Raw genomic sequence first — 23,950 nt, forward strand, 5'->3', positions numbered from 1 at the left:
TTGCAAAACATTGCTAAATATAGTACTGTTTTACGATGACCACTTATAAAATTTAAACTTAAACGACCGTATCTAATGGTACGGTACTATTCCTTGTACTATATATATTAGATAATCTAGCCTTCTTGAAAATAGAAGTATTCTTTTTTTATTATCTTGTTGATCGAGTATTGTCTTAATGTATGTAGATGTTAATTACATTGAAATCTTAGTAATAACATTCATGTCATCTATATATATGTATGATTTCTAGTTAAGGTCAATTGTTTAAATTTATGATATTTTCCTATCGAATATATAGTACGTATAGCTAGCTTGATCGGGTTGTCCACGAGGTTGTGGAGCACGTACATACATCTCCTCGATCGATCTTTCCTAGGCATTTAACTCCATTGGCCACTACGCGATTGAAAATCTTCAATCATCCTCATTATTGAAAGCTCATTTACAAATTAAATGTTAGTCATTGGAGTTTTATTATTTAAAAAAGACTAAGAAGTGGAGAAATTAATAAAGTAGCGCCACTTTAACTAAGATGCATGGTTAGCTTTGAGACGTAAATAGTTGTAAATTTTGATTAATTCATCGGGTATTAGTGAAATTAAAGCTTCATTCTCATGCTAGAAACACAGAAAAGGGGCTTTTTAGGTTATAGAATCTTAAGACAAATGTTAAAGAGATGTTTTTCATTAGGAACATTATGTGATTGTACTTAAAGTACATACTTATATTCGTAATTGACAGCCTCACTTTGGATGTTGAACCTCAAATCTTAGTTAAAACAACAATCCTTTATTATGTTTTTCCATGTTTCTTTCACTATTTAACTTTACAAATAATTCCTTTTTGTTACTCACTTTGCTTATATTAGACAAGTTGATGGAATTAAAATGTCGATTTGTTTAATTTAATTTGTCACGTTCAATGATGTGAAGGTAATTAAGATTAAGAACCAAAAGCTAAGCATATCTTAGAGATAAAGGAGCCGAAATTGTAATATAATTAATTAAGTGATAGCTTAAGATTGTAATCATGGAAAGTTAATGACTTTAGGTGAATTAAGATTTCATATCATCTATAACGACAATATTAAACTAAGTTGCATGATGACTTAGCTTGATGAGGCTCTATCCATGTATCTTCTATGTGTTTAGCTGAATCATAAAAGACAACTAGATTTAGCATCTCATATATATATATATATATTAAAAAAAAAACCAAATGTAATGTGTGTTTTTCTCGTAGTGTCATCAACTGAGTATTAATTCTACAAATAACCATTAATGAACTAACTCGCTAAATCGAGACACCAAGACAATCAATATTCAAAAGATGCAAAAATGCATCTATAATATAACCACAAGCCACAACTATATCATGAGTTCATGAACATAATGATAAGATTCATGCACAAGACTTGACCACCTTTACTACACGAAAGAGTTAGGAATGGTAGGTCGGTAGATCAAATCATGTTTTTTTTTTCTTTTTTTTCTCCTAATGTACGTACGTATACCTTACTAAACCTACTTTACGTGCACAAAAATACCCTCAATTCAACCTATCATGCATGATTATTAAGAATTTTGCATCTTATATGCAGTAAAAATCTAGTCCAAAGTACAAAAATTATATGATAGATGTCTACTAAAGATACTTGTTTCTTTTATTACTTGTTTCGCACTCTCTTCCAAAACGTACTACAATAATATTCTCTACTAGTATAAAAAGATAGCCAGGCTGTATTTGTTTTTGCTTTTGAAGGAGAACCATTCAAATAATTTGAAGACTCAACTTTTTGAATGATCCTCGTTCGATATGATCCTTTATTTTCTTTAATTTGTTGTTCGTTGCTTCCCAAATTTGTATACCCTTGTGCTTGCTAGCTCAAGGTTTTAAGTTCACTAACCCTATAATGTGTGTGTATATATAGCTAGTGGTTTTGTTGTTCTAGTGTTATATATTATTCTCGAGTCGTAAAGGGTGGTACGGATTGGGTATATATTAACCATTCCTTCTATCAATTGAATTTGCAAAGTGCATTGCGACAAACTCTTGTTATTCCCTGATCTTGCATGTTATTAATTTGTCTTAGATATCTTTAGCATGTACACGTATTTAAAAAAATATTTAGAAAAGCTCGTCGTTAACACACATTTTTGATAATGTGTTTAGAAAGTTTCCGCAAGTTATATAGGACAAGCATAAATTTGGAACGACTAATGTGTACATATATAAGACGGTAAATCAAGCTAAGCATCAAGAGTTCCTTACCTTGGAAAAGTGGGGTGGATGATGAGAATGTTAATCAAACCAATATTGTTGATATTTTAATCTAATACATCGGAAATTAAAATTTTACACTTTTACCTAAGAAGAGACCTCAATTACGATCTTTCGTAAAAATAATATGAAGCATGCATATTTTTCTTGTTTTAATGTTATAAATTTTAAAGTGTACAAACTAATCAAGATAAAGATCGAGGTATATATACCTAATTGTTTATAATCTTCATCGATATGATCCTTTTCTTTGTTGCTTCCCAAATTTGTATACCCTTGTGCAGTTTTGTTGCTAGCTCAAGGTTTATAGCTCACTAACCCTATAATGTATATAGCTAGCTAGTGGCTTGTTGTTCTAGCTAGGGTGTTATATTATTCTTGAGCCGCAAAGAGTGGTACGTATTGAGTATATGTTAGCCATTCCTTCAATCAATTAAATTTGCAAATAAAGTGCATTGCAAGATTTGCAACAAATCAATTTTTTTTATTCTCCTATAATTAATTTGTCTTATGTGACTCTGACATATACACACATTTAGATATATATATGTTTAGAAATGTCGTTAACACACATGCTAATAACATGTTAATTTTCCACAAGTTATACACGACAATCGTTTTGTAACAGCTAATGTGTATGTATGTATATATAGTAATTGGCAGTGAACCAAGCATATATAAAGATTTTATGACTTACCTAGGAAAAGGGGGATGAATGAGAATGTTAAACCACAAATTGTAAAACTTTATTACAAAGTTCTTCGAAAAAAGTATTGAAATTTTCATATATAAATCATACATGTAAAGTACCTGAAGTTGCTTGAATCTTACACTGAAATTAACAACTTAATTAAATCATGTTATACTCCTAATACGATACAAGTATGGTATTGGATGAAACTCAAATAAATTCCACCCTAGCAATAGTTACACTTATAGGTCTGATATATACTCCACTAATACCAAAAGAGATATTCCTTTTTCACTATTAATCAACCCCAATTCTCCAAACTATTATTATAGTATTAAAAAGCTAGAAAAAGCTTTTTATTTTAACACTTTATACTCTTTAAACCATCCATTCAGCAACAATTTTTCTGCTAGTATGCCACTAGAGGAGCTAAAAGTGTACACTAACCTTTATACTTCGTTTTTAGTTGATTAATACAAGTATTAGATTACTTAGAATAATTTCTTGTACTAATAGATATTTTTATTTTCCATCATATATATTCATTCTTAATTTATCATTGGTGTGATTCACGTTCCCTCCATTTGTATATAAATTATTCATATAACTAAGGAATCATCTTAATCTAGAGGTTAGAATATAATGAAATTTGGTTCTTGCTTTTGTTCTTTGTGGGCTATAACTTCTACTCCTCCATTTCAGAAATAGTACTCGTATAATTTTTATGTATGAGTTTTGGACATAAAATATATACTTTCTTCGTTTCAATGTCACAAACATTAAAGTGGACAATACCGAGATGAGGTCGGTTTAAATGCCTTATTATTCTTATTGTTCACGTTATGTCTCCCTTAGTCTTTGATTTTTTGGGTCATAAAATTGACTGAAGGAAGCAAAGAATTGAAATAAAGGCTAGCTACCCCAAATAAGGAAACTAATTACTTTATGTTATGCTCTATTAAAGGTAATTAAAGTTAGGGTTATTTCACAAGAATTCAAATTTTTGAACGTTCATTTCCTTTTGAATGGTATCTTGCCTTCCCATGTTCAAAAATTCTAGATGAATAATAATGAAAGGACCATTTTATCAAATGTTCTAATCATTCAACTAGTCAATGGTAGACAAACTTGTAACAAATTGAGATTATTTTTGCCTAGCTTTTTCTTGATTTCCCAAATGAAATGAATTAATTTCAACCCAAGATTGAAGAGTCAAGTCTTAATCAATTTTTTTAACCAAATGAAGGGAATCTTATAATGTGTCTTGTTCACAAGAATCTGAATGTTTTTCTATGTTGAAAGGGGAGAAGGTCTGGCGCATAGCTCCTATATGCAAACATTGCATATAGGATGGCAATGTAGTAATAAAGTTGAAGTTGTAGTTGGAGTATAAAGTACCATTTGATAGGTAAATAGTACCATTAAAAGTTGTAGTGGTATAAATATTATGCTAATAGTACAAATAAGTATGTAAATGGTACATCAAAATATTATACCATTGTGAGATATAATAGTAGTACTAAGATCTAATGGTACAATATACATGCATAATAGTACAAAAAATGTACCACTGTAACCATAAAAAGTACCATTCTGGATGTCAAACCTCAGCGCTTTTCCACTTTTGCCCTCCTATATGCATTTTTGCATATAGGGACTATGCGACTAGTGGGACTCAAAAGGATCAAAGGAATGATTCTTAATAGGGTTCAAGGTTATTGTAAAATAAAGACGTTGAATAGTCAAGGTCCAGAAAATAAGTATTGGGAGAAAGTATATAAATTGCTTGATCTTGAATAATTTAGTCTACGGGGATTGATTATAGACTAAAACAAGCTAAGCAAAACTAGTCTAATTTTATTACGAAGTACCTTTTATGAAATACTACTTTTAATACTACCTCCGTTTCGTATTAGTTGCAACTTTGGAATATTTTATATCTCACAAATAATACCCAAAGTTGCAACTAATAAGAAACGGAGGTAGTATAAATTTAGTCGGTATCTTCCACCACTTATTTGAATCAAGTAACATTTTGACTTGGTCAAAACACTAAAAGCTACTTTAAAAGTAGTTACTGAAAATACACGTAGATAGTGAAATACACGTAGATATGAAACACTTCGTATACCCTTTTCTTACAGCAATACTAACTATACTTCTATAAATTAGGCGATTACAAAATGGTCCTCAATCAAATATATTTTAATTGCTCTGAGCCTAGCTTAGAGAAGGCACACTATTGCATCGATAATTTTAGGCCCTCTATTTCATGCTTCAAAATAGCTTTAGAGAAATCTAGATGTTCCAAATAAAATAGCTTTAGAAAAGCCTAAATGTAATATCACAACAAAATTTATTATGATTGTAATCTCACGACCTTCCAATCTAGCCTACAATCTACTAAAAGGAGTGGCTAAAATGGAGTGCACAATCCAACTCGATAAAAGCCATAACAACACCAAGATCGATCTACCTACACAACGAACAATCACAAGTTCATAACAACACCTAGCTAGACATAGCTAGCCACGTACATGATTGTACATCCATACCTTGCGGCATATTATAGCAATCGCCATGTTTGTTGGCTCAACCTAATAATCGAACTTTGTAAAGAAGATTTTCTTTTGGCCTACCTAGCTTGTCTATCAATATAATAAGGCTCTCATATATACACTCTTATATACGAAGTATATACTACTCATGCGATTAATCCCTATCCTTGTATAGTTAATTACTCGTATAATAAAGATTGTTCTAATTTACCATACAACCATACCTTTCTTTTTCTTTTTCTTATTATAACTATATATATTCATGTACTATATATAATCATGTAATATTCGATATCAAAGATATCTAAAGAGTGAGGTAATAATTATTACAATGACAAATCACTATTTAAAGGAAATAAGGGCAAAAATTCATGATTTTAAAGTTAACCAAAGGGCTAATTACAACTTTGCTGTGCACTTTGCCAAAATTAAATGAATAAAATGAAATCGAATGGAGCACATCATTCTTTTTATGGCATCATTGCAAGAAGGGCTGTCCTTTCCCCTTAGACGTTAGACCGCATAGGAGTATAAATCAACAAAGATATCTTTTTCTTTCTTTCTTATAATCATCACTGCCAATCACTTTTCCATGCTTTTGGCATCATATTGGAAGGAACATGCTTAAACACACAGAATTTGCCTTATGGGTATTGTTTTTAAGGGTCGATAGATCCTAAAGGTCAAAGGATGTAGACAGAAATTTGATCTCACGTATTGGTTATCACCTTTATTATCAAATAACTAATCTAGTTTTGTTCACCACTACGATTAATATCTATATTATTAAGAATCAAGATAACTTTAATGGTTTATGGTATGTTCATTTCACCTAATTTTGGTTTTATTTTTTTCTTTTTTGTTTTAATCTAAATTTATCTTCAATTTTGACCTTATTCTAATCTTATGACAAATAGAAATTATCGATTGACATGTCATTGAATTTGCATTAATGTGTATTTTTCGAACATGAATTTTTCTTTATTTTTTATCAATTAAGGATTTAAATATATTTAGCAAAGTAGCAATAAGTAAACGTAAATAAAATGATTTGATTCGATCAATTTTTGAATAAACAAACATTTGCTTTAATAAGTTAGGGGGTCTGTTCACTTCAGCTTAATTTCAATTTAGTTCAGTTCAATGTAGCTGCAATTATTTCAGTTCAGTTCAGCTCCCAATTTTCTTCTGTTATAAAATATTCATTTAGGGCCTGTTCTCTTACGTTGAAATTCAGTTCAGTTCAGTTCAGTTCAGCTCCTAATTTCCTTCTCTTATAAAATATTCAGTTCAGTTCAGTTCAGTTCAGCTGAGTTCAGTTCAGTTCAGTTCAGCTGAGTTCAGTTCAGTTCAGTTCAGCTGAGTTCAGTCAATGAGAACAGGCCCTTAAGCTATATTCAATTCAGTTCAATTCAGTAAATGTAAACGAATCCTTAAACGGTACATCCCATCAAAAAAAAATAATAAATAAATAAATGAAGTTGAACGGTACGTACCCGGTACCCGTAAAATTTGGCCTCACGTAGAGCCTTTTTTTCTTTTTAATAATTGGCCTCACGTAGAACTTGTTGACATGTAAAATTTGCCCTCACCTATTGAGACTTACAACGGCCCACCGCTATAAAAATTGTAGGGCTAAGTACCAATTATTAAGTCTAATAAGCCCATTAGTTGGGAAATAGCTGTCTTGATTCTTTTAACACTATAGTTATATGTAAATTGTCTTAATCAAGCAAAAACACCACCAGAAAAAAAATAATGTGTGACAAAACCAATTACAAATCAAAGCTTAAAAAAGATAGAAAATTCTTTAAAATTGGTTACTTTTGGTGATATGCATCTTTGCTATTTTTTTATTGGTTTTAGACAGACAAAATGAAATTCAGTGAAAATAAAGGAAGGCTATCAAATCACTACCACATAACATGTCTTCAACAAAAGTCAGCAAAACCATCGAATGAAAAGAGTGTATATATACTTCCTCCGTTTTTATTTTTTTTATTTTTTTATAGTTGTAACAGTTTGACTTTTACACTGTTTATAGACTCTACTTTGACTAGCTTTAACGATTTATGGTTAAACAAAAATATAGTCATGTGGGATTGTTAGATTCGTCTCGATCTACACTATTTTAATATCTACAATAATGTGTATAATTTTTACATATTCACAATTAAAGATATTAACGATAAAATAGTGTATCTACAAGCGTAAAAAGAGAAGTAGTGTTGCAAGTATAAAAAAAAAAAACAAAGGAAGTAGATTATTGATACTCATTAATTCGACCTTGTAATCTTTGTAATCTAGCCAATTACAATGAATTTTTCTTTTCTATGATAAAAAAATTATCTAAACATATCTATAACTATTACTAAATTAAGAACCGTGAATTACATCAGCCCTTCCCCTAAGTGTACACATTTCAAGTTATTTTATAGCTTGTTTTTTTGATAAAATTTTGGTCAACTATTTCACTAACAATCCAATTAATACCCTAATTTTTTAAAAAATTTATGCAAATGTGTAATTTTTATTTTTTTCTTTACTATTTTAAATTTTAGTACATTAACTAATATTCAAACTTAGTCCAATAACTTTGCAATTATTAAGTACTTATGCTCTGTTATCTTCACCTTAAAAACATATTATACCATAAAATAATTTTAGTCAATAAAATAAAAGTTTATTTTAGTAAAAATAATATCATTTTTGTAAAACTAATTTTTAATTCTTAGAAATCGTAACTATAAAGAAAAACATGGCAGAGAATTAGTAAAAATAAGTTTTTATCAGTAATTAGTTTAGTAAAAATAATTTGAGTTTGATAAAAGTAATTTCATTTCAGCATAAATAATTTTTGTTCAGCAAAATTAATGTAAAGAATAGGGCCTTAGTAAAATTTTAGCTATGAAAAAAAATGTAAATAAATCACGAAAATACAGTATAGGCTTAAATTTTTCCTTTGTTGGCATTAAAATTTTGGTAACAAATATCAATGTCAATTATTTTCATTACCTTACTTAATTAGAAAACATGGAAAAACCCGTGCATTAAGTAGCATGTTTTTCCTTACTTTTAATGTGTCTCCACTATAATAATTCAATTATTAATTATGAAAACCATTATAATAATTCAATTATTAAAATTAACTTTAATAAGTTTGACAAAGTCCATCCAGTCTATAAATTTTTTTTTTTTTTTTTTGACAGCTAAAACAAAGAGACCTAGTCTCCAAACTTCAAAAGACCTGCAGACAAACAGTGAAAATAAGGCATAAGCAAAAAAAATTTCCTAAGCAGAATTCTGGTTCACTGAGCTCCTGTTTCCAATCCCTGCAGCCACCTGAGAACCTTTGGATGTTGACAGTAAATCTTTACATGGCATTGGAGATCGTCCAAAGCTATCTTGAGACCTTTATGAATAGCAGCAAGCACACAGATATCACCATCTTCATGATCACACAGTTCCTCACCCTTGCTAGCCAATCCTGCATCATTTTCCAAAACCCAGCTCCAGCCTGTATACTTGCCCTGCTGCTTACACTTACTGATCTTCAAGGTAGTAGTCCTGCACTTTCCTGTCCCAGCAATCAGGTCTAGATGTTGGTTCTTATCAGAACTGTTATGACAAAAACCAGGAGGATAATCACTTTCCTGCTCCTGGTTACTGTCCTGCTCTTGCTTCTGAAAATTAAGAGCAACTCTGCTTTCCATGGACATAATAGATGAGCGAGGATTAGGCTTAGAGTTTTTGAATATAGCACCATTCCTGGCCTCCCATATGCATTCAAATCCTGCCAAGAAAGTTTGCAGACTTTTTTCCATGTACTTGCCTTTGGTACCCAGCAACCTTAGCCAATTCTGAATCCAATCTTTGATTGGAATATTGTCTTAGAAATCCACATTTATACCCAAATTACAGCCTTTCCAAACATGTCTAGCAAAAAGACAGTCCCTAAATAAGTGCTCCACGGATTCAAGATGTTTGCTGCTCTCATTTTCACTGTCAAAGCAAAGTTGGCATAGGTGATTGTCTCCTAGTCCCCTTCTTTTCCTTTCACATCCAACAGGAAAAGCTCCTTTGATAATTTTCCACAAAAAAGTTTTTTGCTTAAGAGATCCAGCATGTTTCCAGAATTGTTTCCAGAATCTGTTATTTTCCAAACCCTTAGGTTGATCTTGCCCAGAGCAATTCTTTAAGTCAAAAAGGAACCTGTAGCCACTCTTGACAGTGTAGACCCCAGCTCTATTTCCTTTCCAAACAACAGTATCATCATATCCTGCTTCCAGATGGTGAGAATGTTGGATTTGCAGTGTGGTGTTATCAGAGAACCACATCCTACACATATCTAAATCCCATTCACCATTCATGTTCACTAGTCTGCAAACATAGTCAGTTGAGATATTGTTTTGGTTCTTCCACTCTAGTGACTTGCCCTTTACCCAGGGATGGTGAATTCTAGCTTTGCACCCATCACCTAAGGACCACATGCACCCTTGCTTAAGAACCTACAGACCCCATTTGACTCCCTTCCACCCTCAAGTACCAGCACTTCTACTTTCCCAGCTGCAATCAAATAACTTACTGTTGTCAATCCCATATTTTGGGCAAAACACCTTACCAATGAGGGACTCATTGTCATGAATAATGCGCCACCCTTGTTTAGCTAGAAGAGCTTGAATAAAGAGTCTAGCATCCAAGATTCCCAACCCCCCTTTTTCCTTGGGTTGTGTGAGATGGTACCATTTCTTCCAGTGTACACCCTTGCCAGACCTGTTCCCTAGCCACCAAAACTTGGCAACAATACTGTTAATCTTTTTTAGAATGTTGATAGGGCACTTAAACACAGATAAAACATAAGTAACCAAACTTGTTAGCACAGACTTGATAAGGGTAAGTCTCCCAGCATGAGATAAGAAAATTGAATTCCAAGCATTTAGCCTTTCTCTTACACTGTCAATTAACCCACCAAAAATCTGCTGTTTGTTTTCTCCAAAATCAGCTGGTATGTCAAGATACACACCAAATTTATTGCTCCTCTTAATGCCTAGCAGATCACTAAACCCAGTTACCTCATTATCATTCATGTTAGGACTAGAAAGGAGAACTGATTTTTCCTGGTTGATCACTTAACTTGAGGCCTTACAATAGATGTTAAGCACCTCCCTTAACTTTTGCACATACCTCTCTTTGCCTTGTAAGAAGAAAATTGAGTCATCCGCAAAGAAAAGATGACTTATTTTAGGAGTTTTATGAGCTACACTTAGTCCCACAATGTTACCTTTTCCTTCCTCAATCTTAAGAAGACCAGACAGAGCTTCCATACAGAGTATGAATAGGTAGGGGGATAAGGGATCCCCTTGACGAAGGCCACATTTAGGGAGGAACTTATCTTGAGGAGAGCCATTTATAATTACAGATAACGAGACAGAACACACACAATTCATGATATGATTTTCCAAAAAATAAACTTTTAAAAAAAATTGTTAAGCATGATATGATTTTGCTTTCGTTCTATGTGTATGAAACTTGATCATATCTTACTAGAACACATGAGCAAAATTAAATGTGTTTTTAGTCTTGTCAAAATAAAAAAAAAAATTAAATAAAAATAAAATAAAATGTGTTTTTAGTCTTTTTCTTTGAATGCTCTTTTTAATACATTTTGATAATTTTAGTACTCTAAATTTGATAATTATTAGTCTTATTAATTATTCAATTAAAGTTTAATACTTTATTACTTATTGTTACTTATTCCGTTTCATAATAATGTTTCTGTATACGTAAATCGATATAAATTATTGATTGTAAATATCTTTAATCTCATACGAACAAAAATATAAAAGTTAGATATGAATAACGCACTTACCAAGACAAATCATACTATACCTCATATAGTCATATACTCATATGGCTATGTTTATTTTTATAAATTAAGAAAAATTTAGAAGATTTCCTCTCATTTTTAATAGTGAGAAAGATTCCAAATAAATTAGAACATTATTGTGAAACAAAAATAGTACAATACAAGTACTTCAACCGCTTTACATTTGCAACTTTCGACATAAAAAGTATTTGACCAATACTTTATTATACGAAGCATTTTGTATTAGTCATGAAAAATTAAATTATGAAAATACAATTTGAAACATAGCTAAAATATCTTGATGATTTCGTGTTTTCTAATACTACATCTTTTTTTGTAACTCCCTTGCAATCTACATGGTCCCGTATGCACATGCTTGATGATTTTTTATATACACTATGATTTTTTATATACATTCGGGTGTAAGATGTATTTAAGGTCATTTTTTTTTTTTGCTTATTTGATGATCAAATAAGTAATAACCATCACTTAATTATCAAAATAAGCAAAAAAAATATATTGGATGTACCGTGCACTTGGGTGTATATAACAAACTTCTGAGAAAATGGTGTTAGGTCCTGTTCTTTGAGCTATTATGCTCTGCTCTGCCATGCTCACTCTATCGTGCTCTGCTGAAATTTTGTTCAACTTTGCTCCGCTGAAATCTACTATGCACTGCTCTGCCAGAAACTCAAAAGAACATAGCCTAATAGTTTATTGAAAAGTAAATAATATAAAAGCAACAAAATTATAAAAAACATTCAACAAAATGCCGATTAACACTTTCAAGATTGGAAAAGATAAGAATAAAAAAAAAATATATGCTAAGTAAATTTAGGCTGTATTTAACAGCCCCCTAAAAAAAATTCCGAAGGAAGTAAGGTTTAAGCAAAGGGTTATAAGCACAGGAGTACAAAATCCATGCACAATAATGAGACCATAAAATCGAGAGAGCAACATACCAAGAGATCTACATCTGTATTACTGTATAGGAAAAATTAATAGAACACCCAAAAGGCCAAAATAGTACTACTCCGTGCTTTGTAGGTAACAATCGGGGACAGAGGAAGTACGTAACAACGACGACCACAGCCCACGAGTACATGACTCTCTATGGCTAGTGACTCACGCGGTCACGCCCAGCCTTTTCAAAATTGTGATTCCCTCCTACATTCTATCTTTCCTCGATAGTTATTCCCAAATTCTAGGTTGTTGGTGTTCTTAATTTTAGCTTCAATTCTGGGACTTTCCCACTTGTTGCAAAAATTACTGGTTTTGTAGTTTGATAATCACCACTCAATTGGGTTTTCTCAATCTCTTGAAGAATTGCAATATACGCAGCAATTTTTTTTGGGGTTTCCGTAAAATTTCTAGGTAAACTTTCTTCTTAACCATTTCAATTTTATGTAGAAATTTTGTGGAAAGAATTCAATGGTTTGAATTCAGCACTATCCAAAGTTGTTCCTTGCTCAATTTCCTCTTTTCGATCATTTTCGCCAATTTGTGATGGTTGTTCTTATGTTAGGGTTTCTAATTTGCTCAATTGTTTACTAACAATGTCGAAATTTGTTTAGTGACTATACTTTAAGCTTAACCCAATACTACAGTAGTCTAAATTACCATATGTTTTGTCGAATTCTCAATTTCCAAACATATTTCCACTTGCCATTTTTGCTTTTGATAAATTTTCCTTTTTTCCTAGGTTAGTTGTAGAATTGGGTGATATTGTTCAATTATATGCAGAAATTTTCTAATAATATCATTTACTTTTGTGTAGAAAGACTAGAAATGGTGGTTTTCGCGGCGAATTAGTGTACTATGGGACTATGGGTTTTGCACTATTAAGTTAGGGTTTTTTTTTTGTTTTTTTTTTAATTTTTTTTAATTTGTTTTTTTTTTTTTTATGTTATTACTGTAACATTACTATTAATTAATTTAAAGTTAAAATGTAACAGCCTAATTCATATAGTATATGCATGTATCATGTATGATTTATTGGTTAGAGAGAATTACTGTATGTGAATTGATTTTAAGCTTTCTAATTACATGATCTGGGAAGAACTAAAGAAGAAGAATAGGGAAGAAGCCAGAAGTCATAAAAGGAAAAAAAAAAATCTGGGTACCCTTTGAGCCGACGCGGTTTTTCAACTATATCTTAAGTAGAAAGATAAGTGAGTTAATTAGAGGAGTGATAATTTTTAGATAAGAGTAGATTGGGGAGATAATTTTGTGGTATATTGTGATGAATGATTATTTTGTAATTGGGGAGATTGCCATTCCTCTCGAAAGATTGCCAAGGCCGTAATTGGTTATTGCATTGTTTAGTATTTAATTTACTTGTTTTTCCTAATCTTTTAATCTCTCTGTTCAGTCCTTAATTTCTTTGTTTTGGTTGCTAATCTGAGCTAGTGAGCTGATTCATAACATGGGCCTCAAAATTGGCAGAGTTCTATGATTTGTGATCTTCCACTATGCATTGTAATTTGATAATCTTTCTCTTAGTAGTTGCTCAATTGAGCACTTTTGACTGTTTGTCCCTCGAGAAATCAGAATATGTGAGGAGAAGCTAGTTAGAGAGCACTCCTGTTGTGCCCATCCATTTGTTGCTACAACACACCCCTTACTGGACTTTGTTTGGTTAAAATTATTGAATAAAATCAATAAAAGAATTTACATTGCCTAGTGGACAAGTTATTTTTATGGAATTTTGGTCCATATATTTAATTAAGGCCTTGTCAAATTGATTAGTTTCCTCCATTCTTATCTATTTTGGCTGGCATTCTGTCTAAGAGTTAAAAAGGATTGGAATTACGTTCCTCCCCACACTTTGTTCTTTTTTCCTAGCTTTTATGTGCTATTATGCAGTTGGTAAAACCACCATAGTCTTCACTTTGTCACCATTAGCGATGCTATCGTAGTCTCTGTTGTTCTCATCATCTATCTTTTGTAGTATAGATATTGATTATTTCACCCCGTAGTATCAATTCTATCAATCTGCGATTGCAAAACTAATTGGGTTTCGTTGTTGAATGTGAATAGAAGACGAAGAAGTGCAAGAGGACAACATAAGTAGTGAGCAAGAGGATTGATTTGAATTACACTACTCTTTAAGACGATTGAGGTAACTTATAGAAATTCTAAAGTTATTATTTTTAGGGTTCATGGTAGGGTGATCAATGGAAAATAGTAATTGATTTCTTGTGATTCTATTCATAGAAACATGTTAGGATGCTATCTGATATCCACCTGAATCGTGTATACCTAATCAATTCATAAGGTATGTGGTGCTGGTTATTACTTCATTACCGTATTAATGCATGTTGTTTCTGTGTATATATGGTTTACTGTTGTTAAATACAGCAATGTGTATACTTTGGTTGGATTTGTATGCTGGCAAGGTTAAGGTGGTTATGGGTTGCTGTGAAGTTCAACTCGAAACTATGGGTTGCGGAGTGGGCTAGATTCTGTTGGAGTACTGATGTGATTCTGGGAGGTGGGATGCAAGGTCTGAGTGGTTATTGTGGGTTGCAGTGTGGGCTATTATTATGTGTGAGTGTTATTGAGATGATGGAAGGTGAGAGGCAAGTTGTAGTGGTTATGGGTGGCTGTGAAGTTCAGCTAAAGATCGTGGGTTGTAATGTAAGCTACTATTCTGAGTGAGTGCAGTTGTGATGCTTGGAGGTAAGGTTGGATTGGGGGATGATGGGTGGTAGCTGAGTGTCCACAACTCTACATCCTGCTGGGATGTGGCTGCTAGTTGGTTGGCAGGAGGCTTTTGGCTGTGGGGCTGCGGCAGTGCTGAGCAGGCTGCGTGTGTGTAGGCACCATGCTGCTACTGGGCAGATAGAGGGGGTGCAAGTGTGTTTATGTGTGTGTGAGGCCTCAGTAGCATTTCGCTGGGCTGCTAGTGGTTGCAAGTGCCGCCATTGATTTACTGGTGTGCTGCATGTGTTTGCAGCTTTGCAGGTCAGGTGCTGGACATAGCATATAGTTGCGTTGTATTTATGCCACTTGTCCATCATCTTGATTTCTAAATGCTTCATTTGATGCAGTTGTGGGTAGAAATGATTGAAAATAGTATTTAAAGTATAGAAAAAAGCTCAACCAAACACTGAAATGGGACAAACTCCATTCCAAGCTACTCTACGACTAAATCCCCTCTGAATACTGAACAGCAATTTAATGAAAGCATATATTTCCTTTATGATGCTTACAAATTACTCGTGTATTTGGCAATTGAAGCATTATATATTTATATGGTTAATGTCTGCCTTTTCTTAATGTCTACTGCGAGACTGACCATCAACTTGATGGGTGGTTGAAAAATCTTTTAATATTATTCAATTATAGTTTATGCTTACAGTCTGCTTGACTATGCTAGTTGCACACTATGCTAACTATCCTGAGTTTTGCTTCTTCCCAGAGTAAAGAGGATGAAAGTTAACATTCTACAATGGCATGCTGTAGCTTCATGGACCTGGGATGCCCAGGATGAAACATGTGGAATTTGTAGAATGGCCTTTGATGGTTGTTGTCCGGATTGCAAACTTCCTGGTGATGACTGCCCATTAAGTATGCGACTTTCTTTTTATTTCTCTGTAAACTTTGACTTCTTTCGGTTATCAGTGATTTTCTAACTGTCCTGTTGAATAGTTAGAGTGCAAATAGATATGCTGATTGAGTGCATTATGCGTATATAAACATCAGTGCGCCTGATTTAGTATTTTGTCACTCTTTTTATTCAGAGTAGGAAATTTGCTCAATAAAATCCACTAAACATCTAGTAATCCTGGTGTTTTATCTTTCAATCTGACAGCACACACTTCTGGTGAGATTCAAGTATGTGTTTGCAGTACTGAAATAGAGTCTGTACTAGAATAATAAAATAAAAGATTGGTAATGATACATTGAGATCTGAAACATATATGGTTATATTGGTCTGAATTGCGCAATTTGGTGGTGGATTTTGAGTATGAAGGTGAAATGTGGTGACAATGACATTGCTCATCTGGGTTAAGTGATTTAAATTGTAGCAGGTTGCTGATTAATTGGAAAACAACTCCTCTTAAGTTAATCCGTGTAACCTTTTATCCTAATCATCTAGTATGTTCATATGGCATAGGTCACTTGGCATCGTATGATCTTTTCCTCTGATCTCAGGATCTTCTGAAGTTTAGATCAGAATACAATCAATGCCAAATGATGTATATGGTATAATTGAGGTGATGATCTAGTACCATGCTGTGAAGAGTAAATTGTTTGGCAGAACCAAAATGGTATTGGCATGGATTGGTTGCCTTTTTGTCAACTGCAATGATTTTGTCCTTTATCAACCTCTCTTCTCGATATCACTTTCAGAAATAGAACAAGCCATCTCCATTATGGAGCGAGAACTGTAAGTACAATGATCCCTTCCCATGTTGAGGATAACAGTTGGGATCAATTGTGACCAATGTAATAGGTGTTCACAAGAAGAGGGATTTATCCATAGCAGACAGCTAATTAGGAGAAAACCAAACTTCAGTGCCAGAGTCTAGGCGCTCTGAAGTTCCAGTTGGGGACTTGAACTAACCACTAACTGTTTTTGCGTTAGACTTTGTAAAGCATTCTCTTTTTGTTTCCGTGAATACAAAAAAGAGGCAGGGTTTTCTGTAAGACCAAATGTGTTTGTGGTTTGAGCTGTCTAACATTTTACATGTGTGCATGGAATTACTATGGACAGTGCTGTTTATACTTCCTCAACTAGCACAGGGAACAGATAGACAGTGTTGATATGTGTGTTTGTGTGCGACTTTCTCTATTTTCTGAGGTGTGTTTTGGTTGGGTACTAATGATGTTTTACGGTTGCAGTTTGGGGGCAATGCAACCATGCTTTTCACCTACATTGCATCTTGAAGTGGGTGAATTCACAAACTTCTCAAGCTCATTGTCCTATGTGTCGCCGGGAATGGCATTTCAAAGACTGATATCATTTCTTCTCCTGTTCTTTTCTCAATTGTCACCATCTGGCGAAAAATGGCGTGTTATTGCAGTGGTATGGTACAACTCTTAACCTATCTTTTGTGGCGATATCTGTTTCCGCTTCAATACCCAATTTCGTTCATGTGATACAAGTGGATGATTATAAATCCTATTCTGTGGAACAACTCACAAACTTTGCTTTAGTTAGCTATTCCAAAACTTCTCGTGTAATGACATGATTGAACTTGGTAGATGATTGAAATTACAGGTCATCATATTTTAGTTTGCACATTTTTTTTGTTGATCATGATTAAATCACATAAAGCTTCATGATTCACGAGGAGCCAAGTGGCATGATGTAGTGATGGAAAATCAAAATCAAAATCAATTAGCCAACAAACCTTACTCAATTTGAGCTGTATTTGGAACAGTGTCAAAAATTGGAGCGCAGTCTCTTTCAATCCATGTAGATGAGGAATTGGACCTGTAAATGCTGTGAACAAGTATACTACTAATGGTCATATGGGTCCTTTTCTCTATTTTTGTATAGATTGTTTTGGTTTTTTCCTCTCTGTCTTCTCTGTACAGGGAAGAATATGACGTGACAAGCAATTATTTTTTTTGTTGTTATTTTTGTGACTTGATGGTGATACATATTTCTGGTGTAAGTGAGGTTCTTGCTGTATGATCCTTATCTCTCCTCTATTTGTGGAGCAGGGGTGTTAAATGGTGAAAGATTAGCCAGTTTCCTGTACTCGTAGCATTTTCGAATAAGAGAATTGGTTTGGGTGGGGGTAGATGACCGAGTTGCTAAATAATCCTAGACTAATACGAGTACATACGCTAGGGCCTGTTGTGGATAATAATATGTTTAGTTGTTTAGGCTTGAGGATGATATCTGAGATCGATTCCATCTACAATACCAGTCGTAGCTGCCTCAGATGAAACCTTTAGACAGTTTGAAAATGAGCAAGGACATGACCAACTGAACTATGATTTGGGAAGGTGACCCGATTACAGTTAGAGAAAATAAGATTCGAGATTTCGAGGGACTGATTCAAACTTGATACTCCAACAATATCATGATGTTCTAGCAGATTTAGTGAGGCTACTACAAAGCAGGATTTGTCGTAGTATATTTCGTGTAAAAATTGAAGGTTTTTTTTTTTTTTTTTTTTTTTTCAATTTCAAATGAAAAGCTAAAGAGATGGTTTCAATTGGCCAATTTTTGTGCCAATAATTAGAAAATCAAGACTAAACAAACATAACAAGTTACATAAAAGTACCATTTCATAATCAGCAAATTTCGCTTTAATTACATCAAGAAATCCATGTAGCAAATCAACAGTGAACAATTTCTTACATAATAAAAAAAAAAGAGTACTATTGAAAATAAAAACAAGGTCGATTCAATGAATAACCAATCAAACTAAACAAGAAATTTCTGCTGCATACTCATCATCAACGAGACGATCAACCGTCACACCATTTCTGCTCAAAAACAAAAGTACATCTTTTGTCAATGTTTGTTCAACTAGAAGCATTGTTAAGTTAATAAAGAAAAACGTAACAAAAGCTACATCATATTGTAAAAATCTCTTTTATTACTTCGGGTATGTAAGATGGTTGCACCAATGAACGCGAATGATACTTATAGTTATTTAACATGCTTAAGTAACACCTATTTTTTTTGTGGCTGTCCTTGTTATACCCATTCATATCAGAAAAGTTGATGAAAATGAAGTAATGACTTGTAATCTTTTTATGCATTTTCTTACAGTGTCACAAGTTTACAACCCTACTTATCTTTTATGTAGCATGTTATAATTTTGTTTTATTGTATTATTTTGTTATTCCATATTTAAAAAGTGGTCCAACTTAATGATTTTTAATCATCAAATAAATAAATCTCTCTCACACTTGTGGCCAAAACTTATAGGTGCGTATGTCGGTATAAGCAAAAATCATGAATTATAATGTTAATAAAAAATATTTTCCGATTCCTTTTATTTATTTTTTAAATTGGATTGGTAAGTTAAGATACACACACAAGCAAAAGACGGGCTCTTTTGGTAAGGTTGATGAACTAACAATTAATAGGAAGGTAAGTTAAGACTTAAGATACGTGTAGATCGAAATTGTATACTTCGTATTATACAAGTATTTATTTACTACTTTGTAATTTGTGCTGAATATTATACTTGGTTTTTTTTTTATTTTTTAAAAAGGCGAAGATCGAAAATAAAAGCATAAATAACTTGAATTGAATAGGAAAATGATATACGTACAAGGAGTGAAGAGATCATCTGAGGATGACATAGAGTGCATAAAGAATTCCAGGGAGGTATCCCAATAATGTCAGCACCAAACAGATCCAAAACTCAATCTGTTCATTTCAATCAAATAAACAATAATATTAGTTTGGCTTACCCAAATATTTTGACAAAATCATTTAATTTTTGTTAATCAATCAAACAAACAAACAATTACTCCATATTTATTTATCCTTTGAATGATTCATTTGAATCAAATCTATATGACGTGGTACGCATATTTATTAGCATAAAATTTTGAAAGAGTGCCACGTATCTATTCTTTTATATTGGTTTTTGATTTCATTCCCCTTAAAAATTTATGGCTTGTTGTTCAACACCACAAAACGTTAAACCACTACTTCGTAATTCTAAAAACACGTATCGTATTATTTTAAAAACCCTACTTATAATCACTAGTTTCACTACAACATCTACTTCTTTGAATTCTTCATTTCCAATAAACAAATAAAAATGAGATCTTGTAAGATAAGAATGATATCTTATAAGATAAGTTAAAATCCCTTTTTTTTTTTTTTGAAAAGAAGTTAAAATCCCATTTTTTTTTTTTTTTTTTAAGAGAATTAAAATCCCATTTCTTATAGTCATAATTTCCTTTATCATACATTCATACCTAGTATTATTATTTTTTTAAGAAAATAAAAATAAACTCCTTTGTCAAATTAAACCGCCAAGACATAATTATAAATTTACAATCAATACATACATAATTTTTTGAACGTATCTTTATACTAATCACATACAAATTATTAAAGAAGAGTTTTGGAAAATTATCGACAAGTAATGTCATATAACAAAGACAATTAATCCCTCAAATTTTTGGTTATAAACAAAATTAAGTATTTATAAAACTAATTGATTTAAAATAATTTAGGAAACAATAAGGTGAAGAGAATAGAACGTAACAAATTAAAGTTTATACGAAAAATGAATATACCTGGCAGCCAAACTTCAAGAAAACACCAAGAGGAGGGAGAATGATGGCAAGAATAACATCGATGAAAGTTGCGGTACTCATTTTTTGATTTGGAAATTGAGAGAGTTTAGAGTAAAAGACTTAATAAAAGAATAAGGGAAACTGAAAATTGATATTTGGTACAAGTATCTTAATATCTCTAGAATCGTGGGTATATATAGAGAAGAACTGACATGTACCACGTGTCTACAGGTCATTTGTCCAACTCGGTTAAACACGGTTAAGTAAAGGGGCCTTAAACCGTTATATCCCTTTCTAAAATTTTGAGATTTTTTTTTTTAAAAAAATTAATAAACCACTGGTATGTCGGCCAATTGGTTGGTAGATCCTACATATTTACAAAAAGAAAAAAAAAAGAAAAAACTTAAGAGATCATAAAAAAATAAAATAAAAATAAAATTACTTGTTATAAAAAATAAAATTGAACACTAATTCTTTTCATTGTTGTTGATTAATTTTGAAAAATTTGCAAATTGCAACCATTTTAAAAAAAAATTGCAAATTGCAGTCCAAAACTTCGTATAAATTGTAAATTGTAGTCCGATTCAACTTTTACAATTGCAAAATTAAAGTGAACCAATAAAGCCATAAATATCTAATTAGATATTAACTATCTTAGTATATTTTGTCAGTTTTTTAGATAATACGAAGTTATATAATATTGAAAATCAGCTTAGACTTCTATATTATGATAGGGAACTTCCATCACAAAGTTAGAGAAATAAAATTTTAAACTACATATGAGGTAAAAAAAAAAAATACAAGTAGGTCTTTCTTTTCCATTGTGTGACCATTAACATGTGCAAAAGCAACACAACATAAGATTTCAATGGATAGCGTAATAATAATACTTAGTATTGACTTCCTTTTTTTTCTTCTCTAACTAAAAATGGTACAACTATTAGGACAATTTCCTTCCCCCAAAGTCACAATATTATTCACATTAATATGGTTGTTCATATATATTTATGTGTCAACGAATTCTCTACTACTTCCATTTCTATATGTTTCTACTCACAATATATTGTATGGACTACTATGAAATATATCAATTCATCTAAAAACAATAAAGTTATTATATTTCACGATCGAGTATTCATTGACATAGGGTCTGTTTACATTTACTTAATTTCAGTTCAGTTTAATTCAGCTCCAATCAGTTCAGTTCAGTTCAATTCAATTCAGCTCTTAATTTCCCTTTCTCATTAAATAATCATTTCAGCTCAGTTCAGCTCCAACAAGCTCATTCAGTTCAGCTCCAATCAGTTCAGTTCAGCTCAAATCAGTAAATGTGAATAGACCCATAGTATATAGAAAAAAAACCTACTAATACAAGATCTTGTGAGATTCGAAATACTCCATAATATGGAGTAAATTAATAATGTGTATTGTAGCTACACGTAATATAATCAATAATGCATGGACTATGGAGTTAAATTGTAAAGTTGTATAACGTGAAATCCTAAAGGTGCATAAATGCTACAACTGGGCCGGTTGCATACATGGTGCAACAAGATGCCTGGGCTCGTGTACAAGCTGTAGTATCTTGCAAAAGCTACCTAAGCTAGTGGAATATTATGCAAAACATTTACATATTTTTTTCTTATGATATGATATGTTGCCCATCATACAATAGATGCTTATTCCCCAATTCATGATGACTTGATGAGCCGTTTAGCGGCTAAATACATTGGTTTCTTAACGAACTAACACCCGTTGTATACAAGTTTATGCGTAATGTTAGAAGTCACTGATAGGTCGACATGTTAGTCTCTTAGACTTCGATAATGAAATTAATAAATAAGCATCATTAGTACACACAACTCATATCAACATAGTTGCTTAATATACATCAAGAAGTACATACATATTACATACTGAGGACTATAAAATAAATTACAAATACAAAAACATACTTTTCACGCTATAGATTGAAATTTGAAAATCAAACAAGGTGGATGTAATTGATACGTACATATATAATGACAATGAATAACCAATCAAACTACATTACAACTTTTAGTAATATCTTCATCACCAATGAGCTGAGATCGAGGGTCCTTTTCCACGTCCTCTTACCTGCTCAAAAATAAAATAAGAAAGTTGCATCTTGTCAAAATTACTAATAGTCCAATAACATTCAATCGAATCTAGTATTATTTAAAATCGATAGTTTTCTATTCCCCCTATCTCAAAATAATTGACATATGTAGCTTTTTTTTTTTCCACTATTCAATATTTTAACGTAGTTAGAGCTTTCCTTCTAACTCTACGTAATCCTAAAATCGATTCTCATCATTCGCCCGTGTGGCTCTCTACACACACACATGCACGCACAAACATATAACCATTTTTTTAAAATTTTTTATTAACGTAGTAAAAACAAATTATTCGATCTACCCCTAAGCATATGTAGATGGTGGGCTCGAACTTGACCCGACCAACGTAATGGGTTTCCTACTATTTTTACTTAGCATGTTTGGTTATGAGTAATTTACATATAATAGTATACTCTAGCTGTAATTTTGTAAATTAACTAGTTTTCTCATGTATGTCCTTGTTAAAACCATGATAATAGCATATTGATTACAATGGGTTGATAAGAATGAAGAATATAAGTTTTGAAGTATTTAATTAAATTAAATTTACATGCTTTTCTCAAATATTGAAATAACCCCACATATATCTTGTAGGTAACGTGTTATACTTTAGTGCTCCTTTTAAAAGTTGAGTCTAACTAATCAAGTAATTATCAAATCAATCCAACACATACTTGTAGTAGCCAACAGTAATTAGGTGATGAATTCGATGTCGGTATTAGTTGAATACTAGAATCGAATTTGTAATGTAATGATAGAATACTCAATAATGCTTTAAGATATTAACATTAGGTAGGATTCATATACGTATCTTGGATCGGTTGGATATAGAATTATAGAGTAGTGTACAATTGAATGAAATCAAAGTAGATATAACTGTATAAGAAATTGTTTTATGAGACTTCTAAGCACAAGAATCCTAACTAGTCATTTTTTATATTTGGGTGTTTAGAGAGCCACAAGGGCGAGAGATGAGAATCAATCCTAATATCTTTTGGAACCGGGAGGGGAACTGTAATCACTTGAGCTATCCCTCACTCTCATTTGTCACGCCTAGTAAGTCTATCGATCAGTTGCTGGTTGTGGTTATCGTAATACATATATATCCTTAAATGAAAAATTAATAACATGTATTACGAAGTATGAATATTATTATATTATTTATATGTACATAAAGGCATAA

General features: G+C 32.1%; 1 protein-coding gene and 1 long non-coding RNA gene across 2 annotated transcripts; one reads left to right on the forward strand and one right to left on the reverse strand.

Moving 5' to 3' along the window:
• Window positions 1–8,840: 8,840 nt before the first annotated feature.
• On the reverse strand, window positions 8,841–10,979 carry LOC145606261 (uncharacterized). Its single transcript, XM_081662290.1, has 4 exons — window positions 10,717–10,979; window positions 10,118–10,626; window positions 9,452–10,009; window positions 8,841–9,403 (listed from the first exon to the last, which is right to left on the reverse strand). Exons 1-4 carry the CDS (start codon window positions 10,977–10,979, stop codon window positions 8,841–8,843), a joined length of 1,893 nt encoding a protein of 630 aa, XP_081518416.1.
• Window positions 10,980–12,378: 1,399 nt separating this feature from the next.
• On the forward strand, window positions 12,379–15,831 carry LOC145605244 (uncharacterized). Its single transcript, XR_014105018.1, has 4 exons — window positions 12,379–12,772; window positions 14,438–14,519; window positions 14,615–14,675; window positions 15,822–15,831. It is a non-coding gene; the product is annotated as an uncharacterized LOC145605244 (long non-coding RNA).
• Window positions 15,832–23,950: the final 8,119 nt, after the last annotated feature.

This window comes from Chenopodium album, chromosome 22 (genome assembly GCF_948465745.1).
Source record: "Chenopodium album chromosome 22, dcCheAlbu1.1, whole genome shotgun sequence".
NCBI classification, from domain to species: domain Eukaryota; kingdom Viridiplantae; phylum Streptophyta; class Magnoliopsida; order Caryophyllales; family Amaranthaceae; genus Chenopodium; species Chenopodium album.

Coding starts and splice junctions, on each gene's coding strand:
- LOC145606261 (XM_081662290.1), bottom strand. CDS start 10,979: ATGAATTGTGTGTGTTCTGTCTCGTTATCTGTAATTATAAATGGCTCT. Junction 10,627..10,716: donor TTCTTACAAGGCAAAGAGAG/GTATGTGCAAAA, acceptor TCTCCTTTCTAG/TCCTAACATGAATGATAATG. Junction 10,010..10,117: donor AAAATATGGGATTGACAACA/GTAAGTTATTTG, acceptor TGTGGTCCTTAG/GTGATGGGTGCAAAGCTAGA.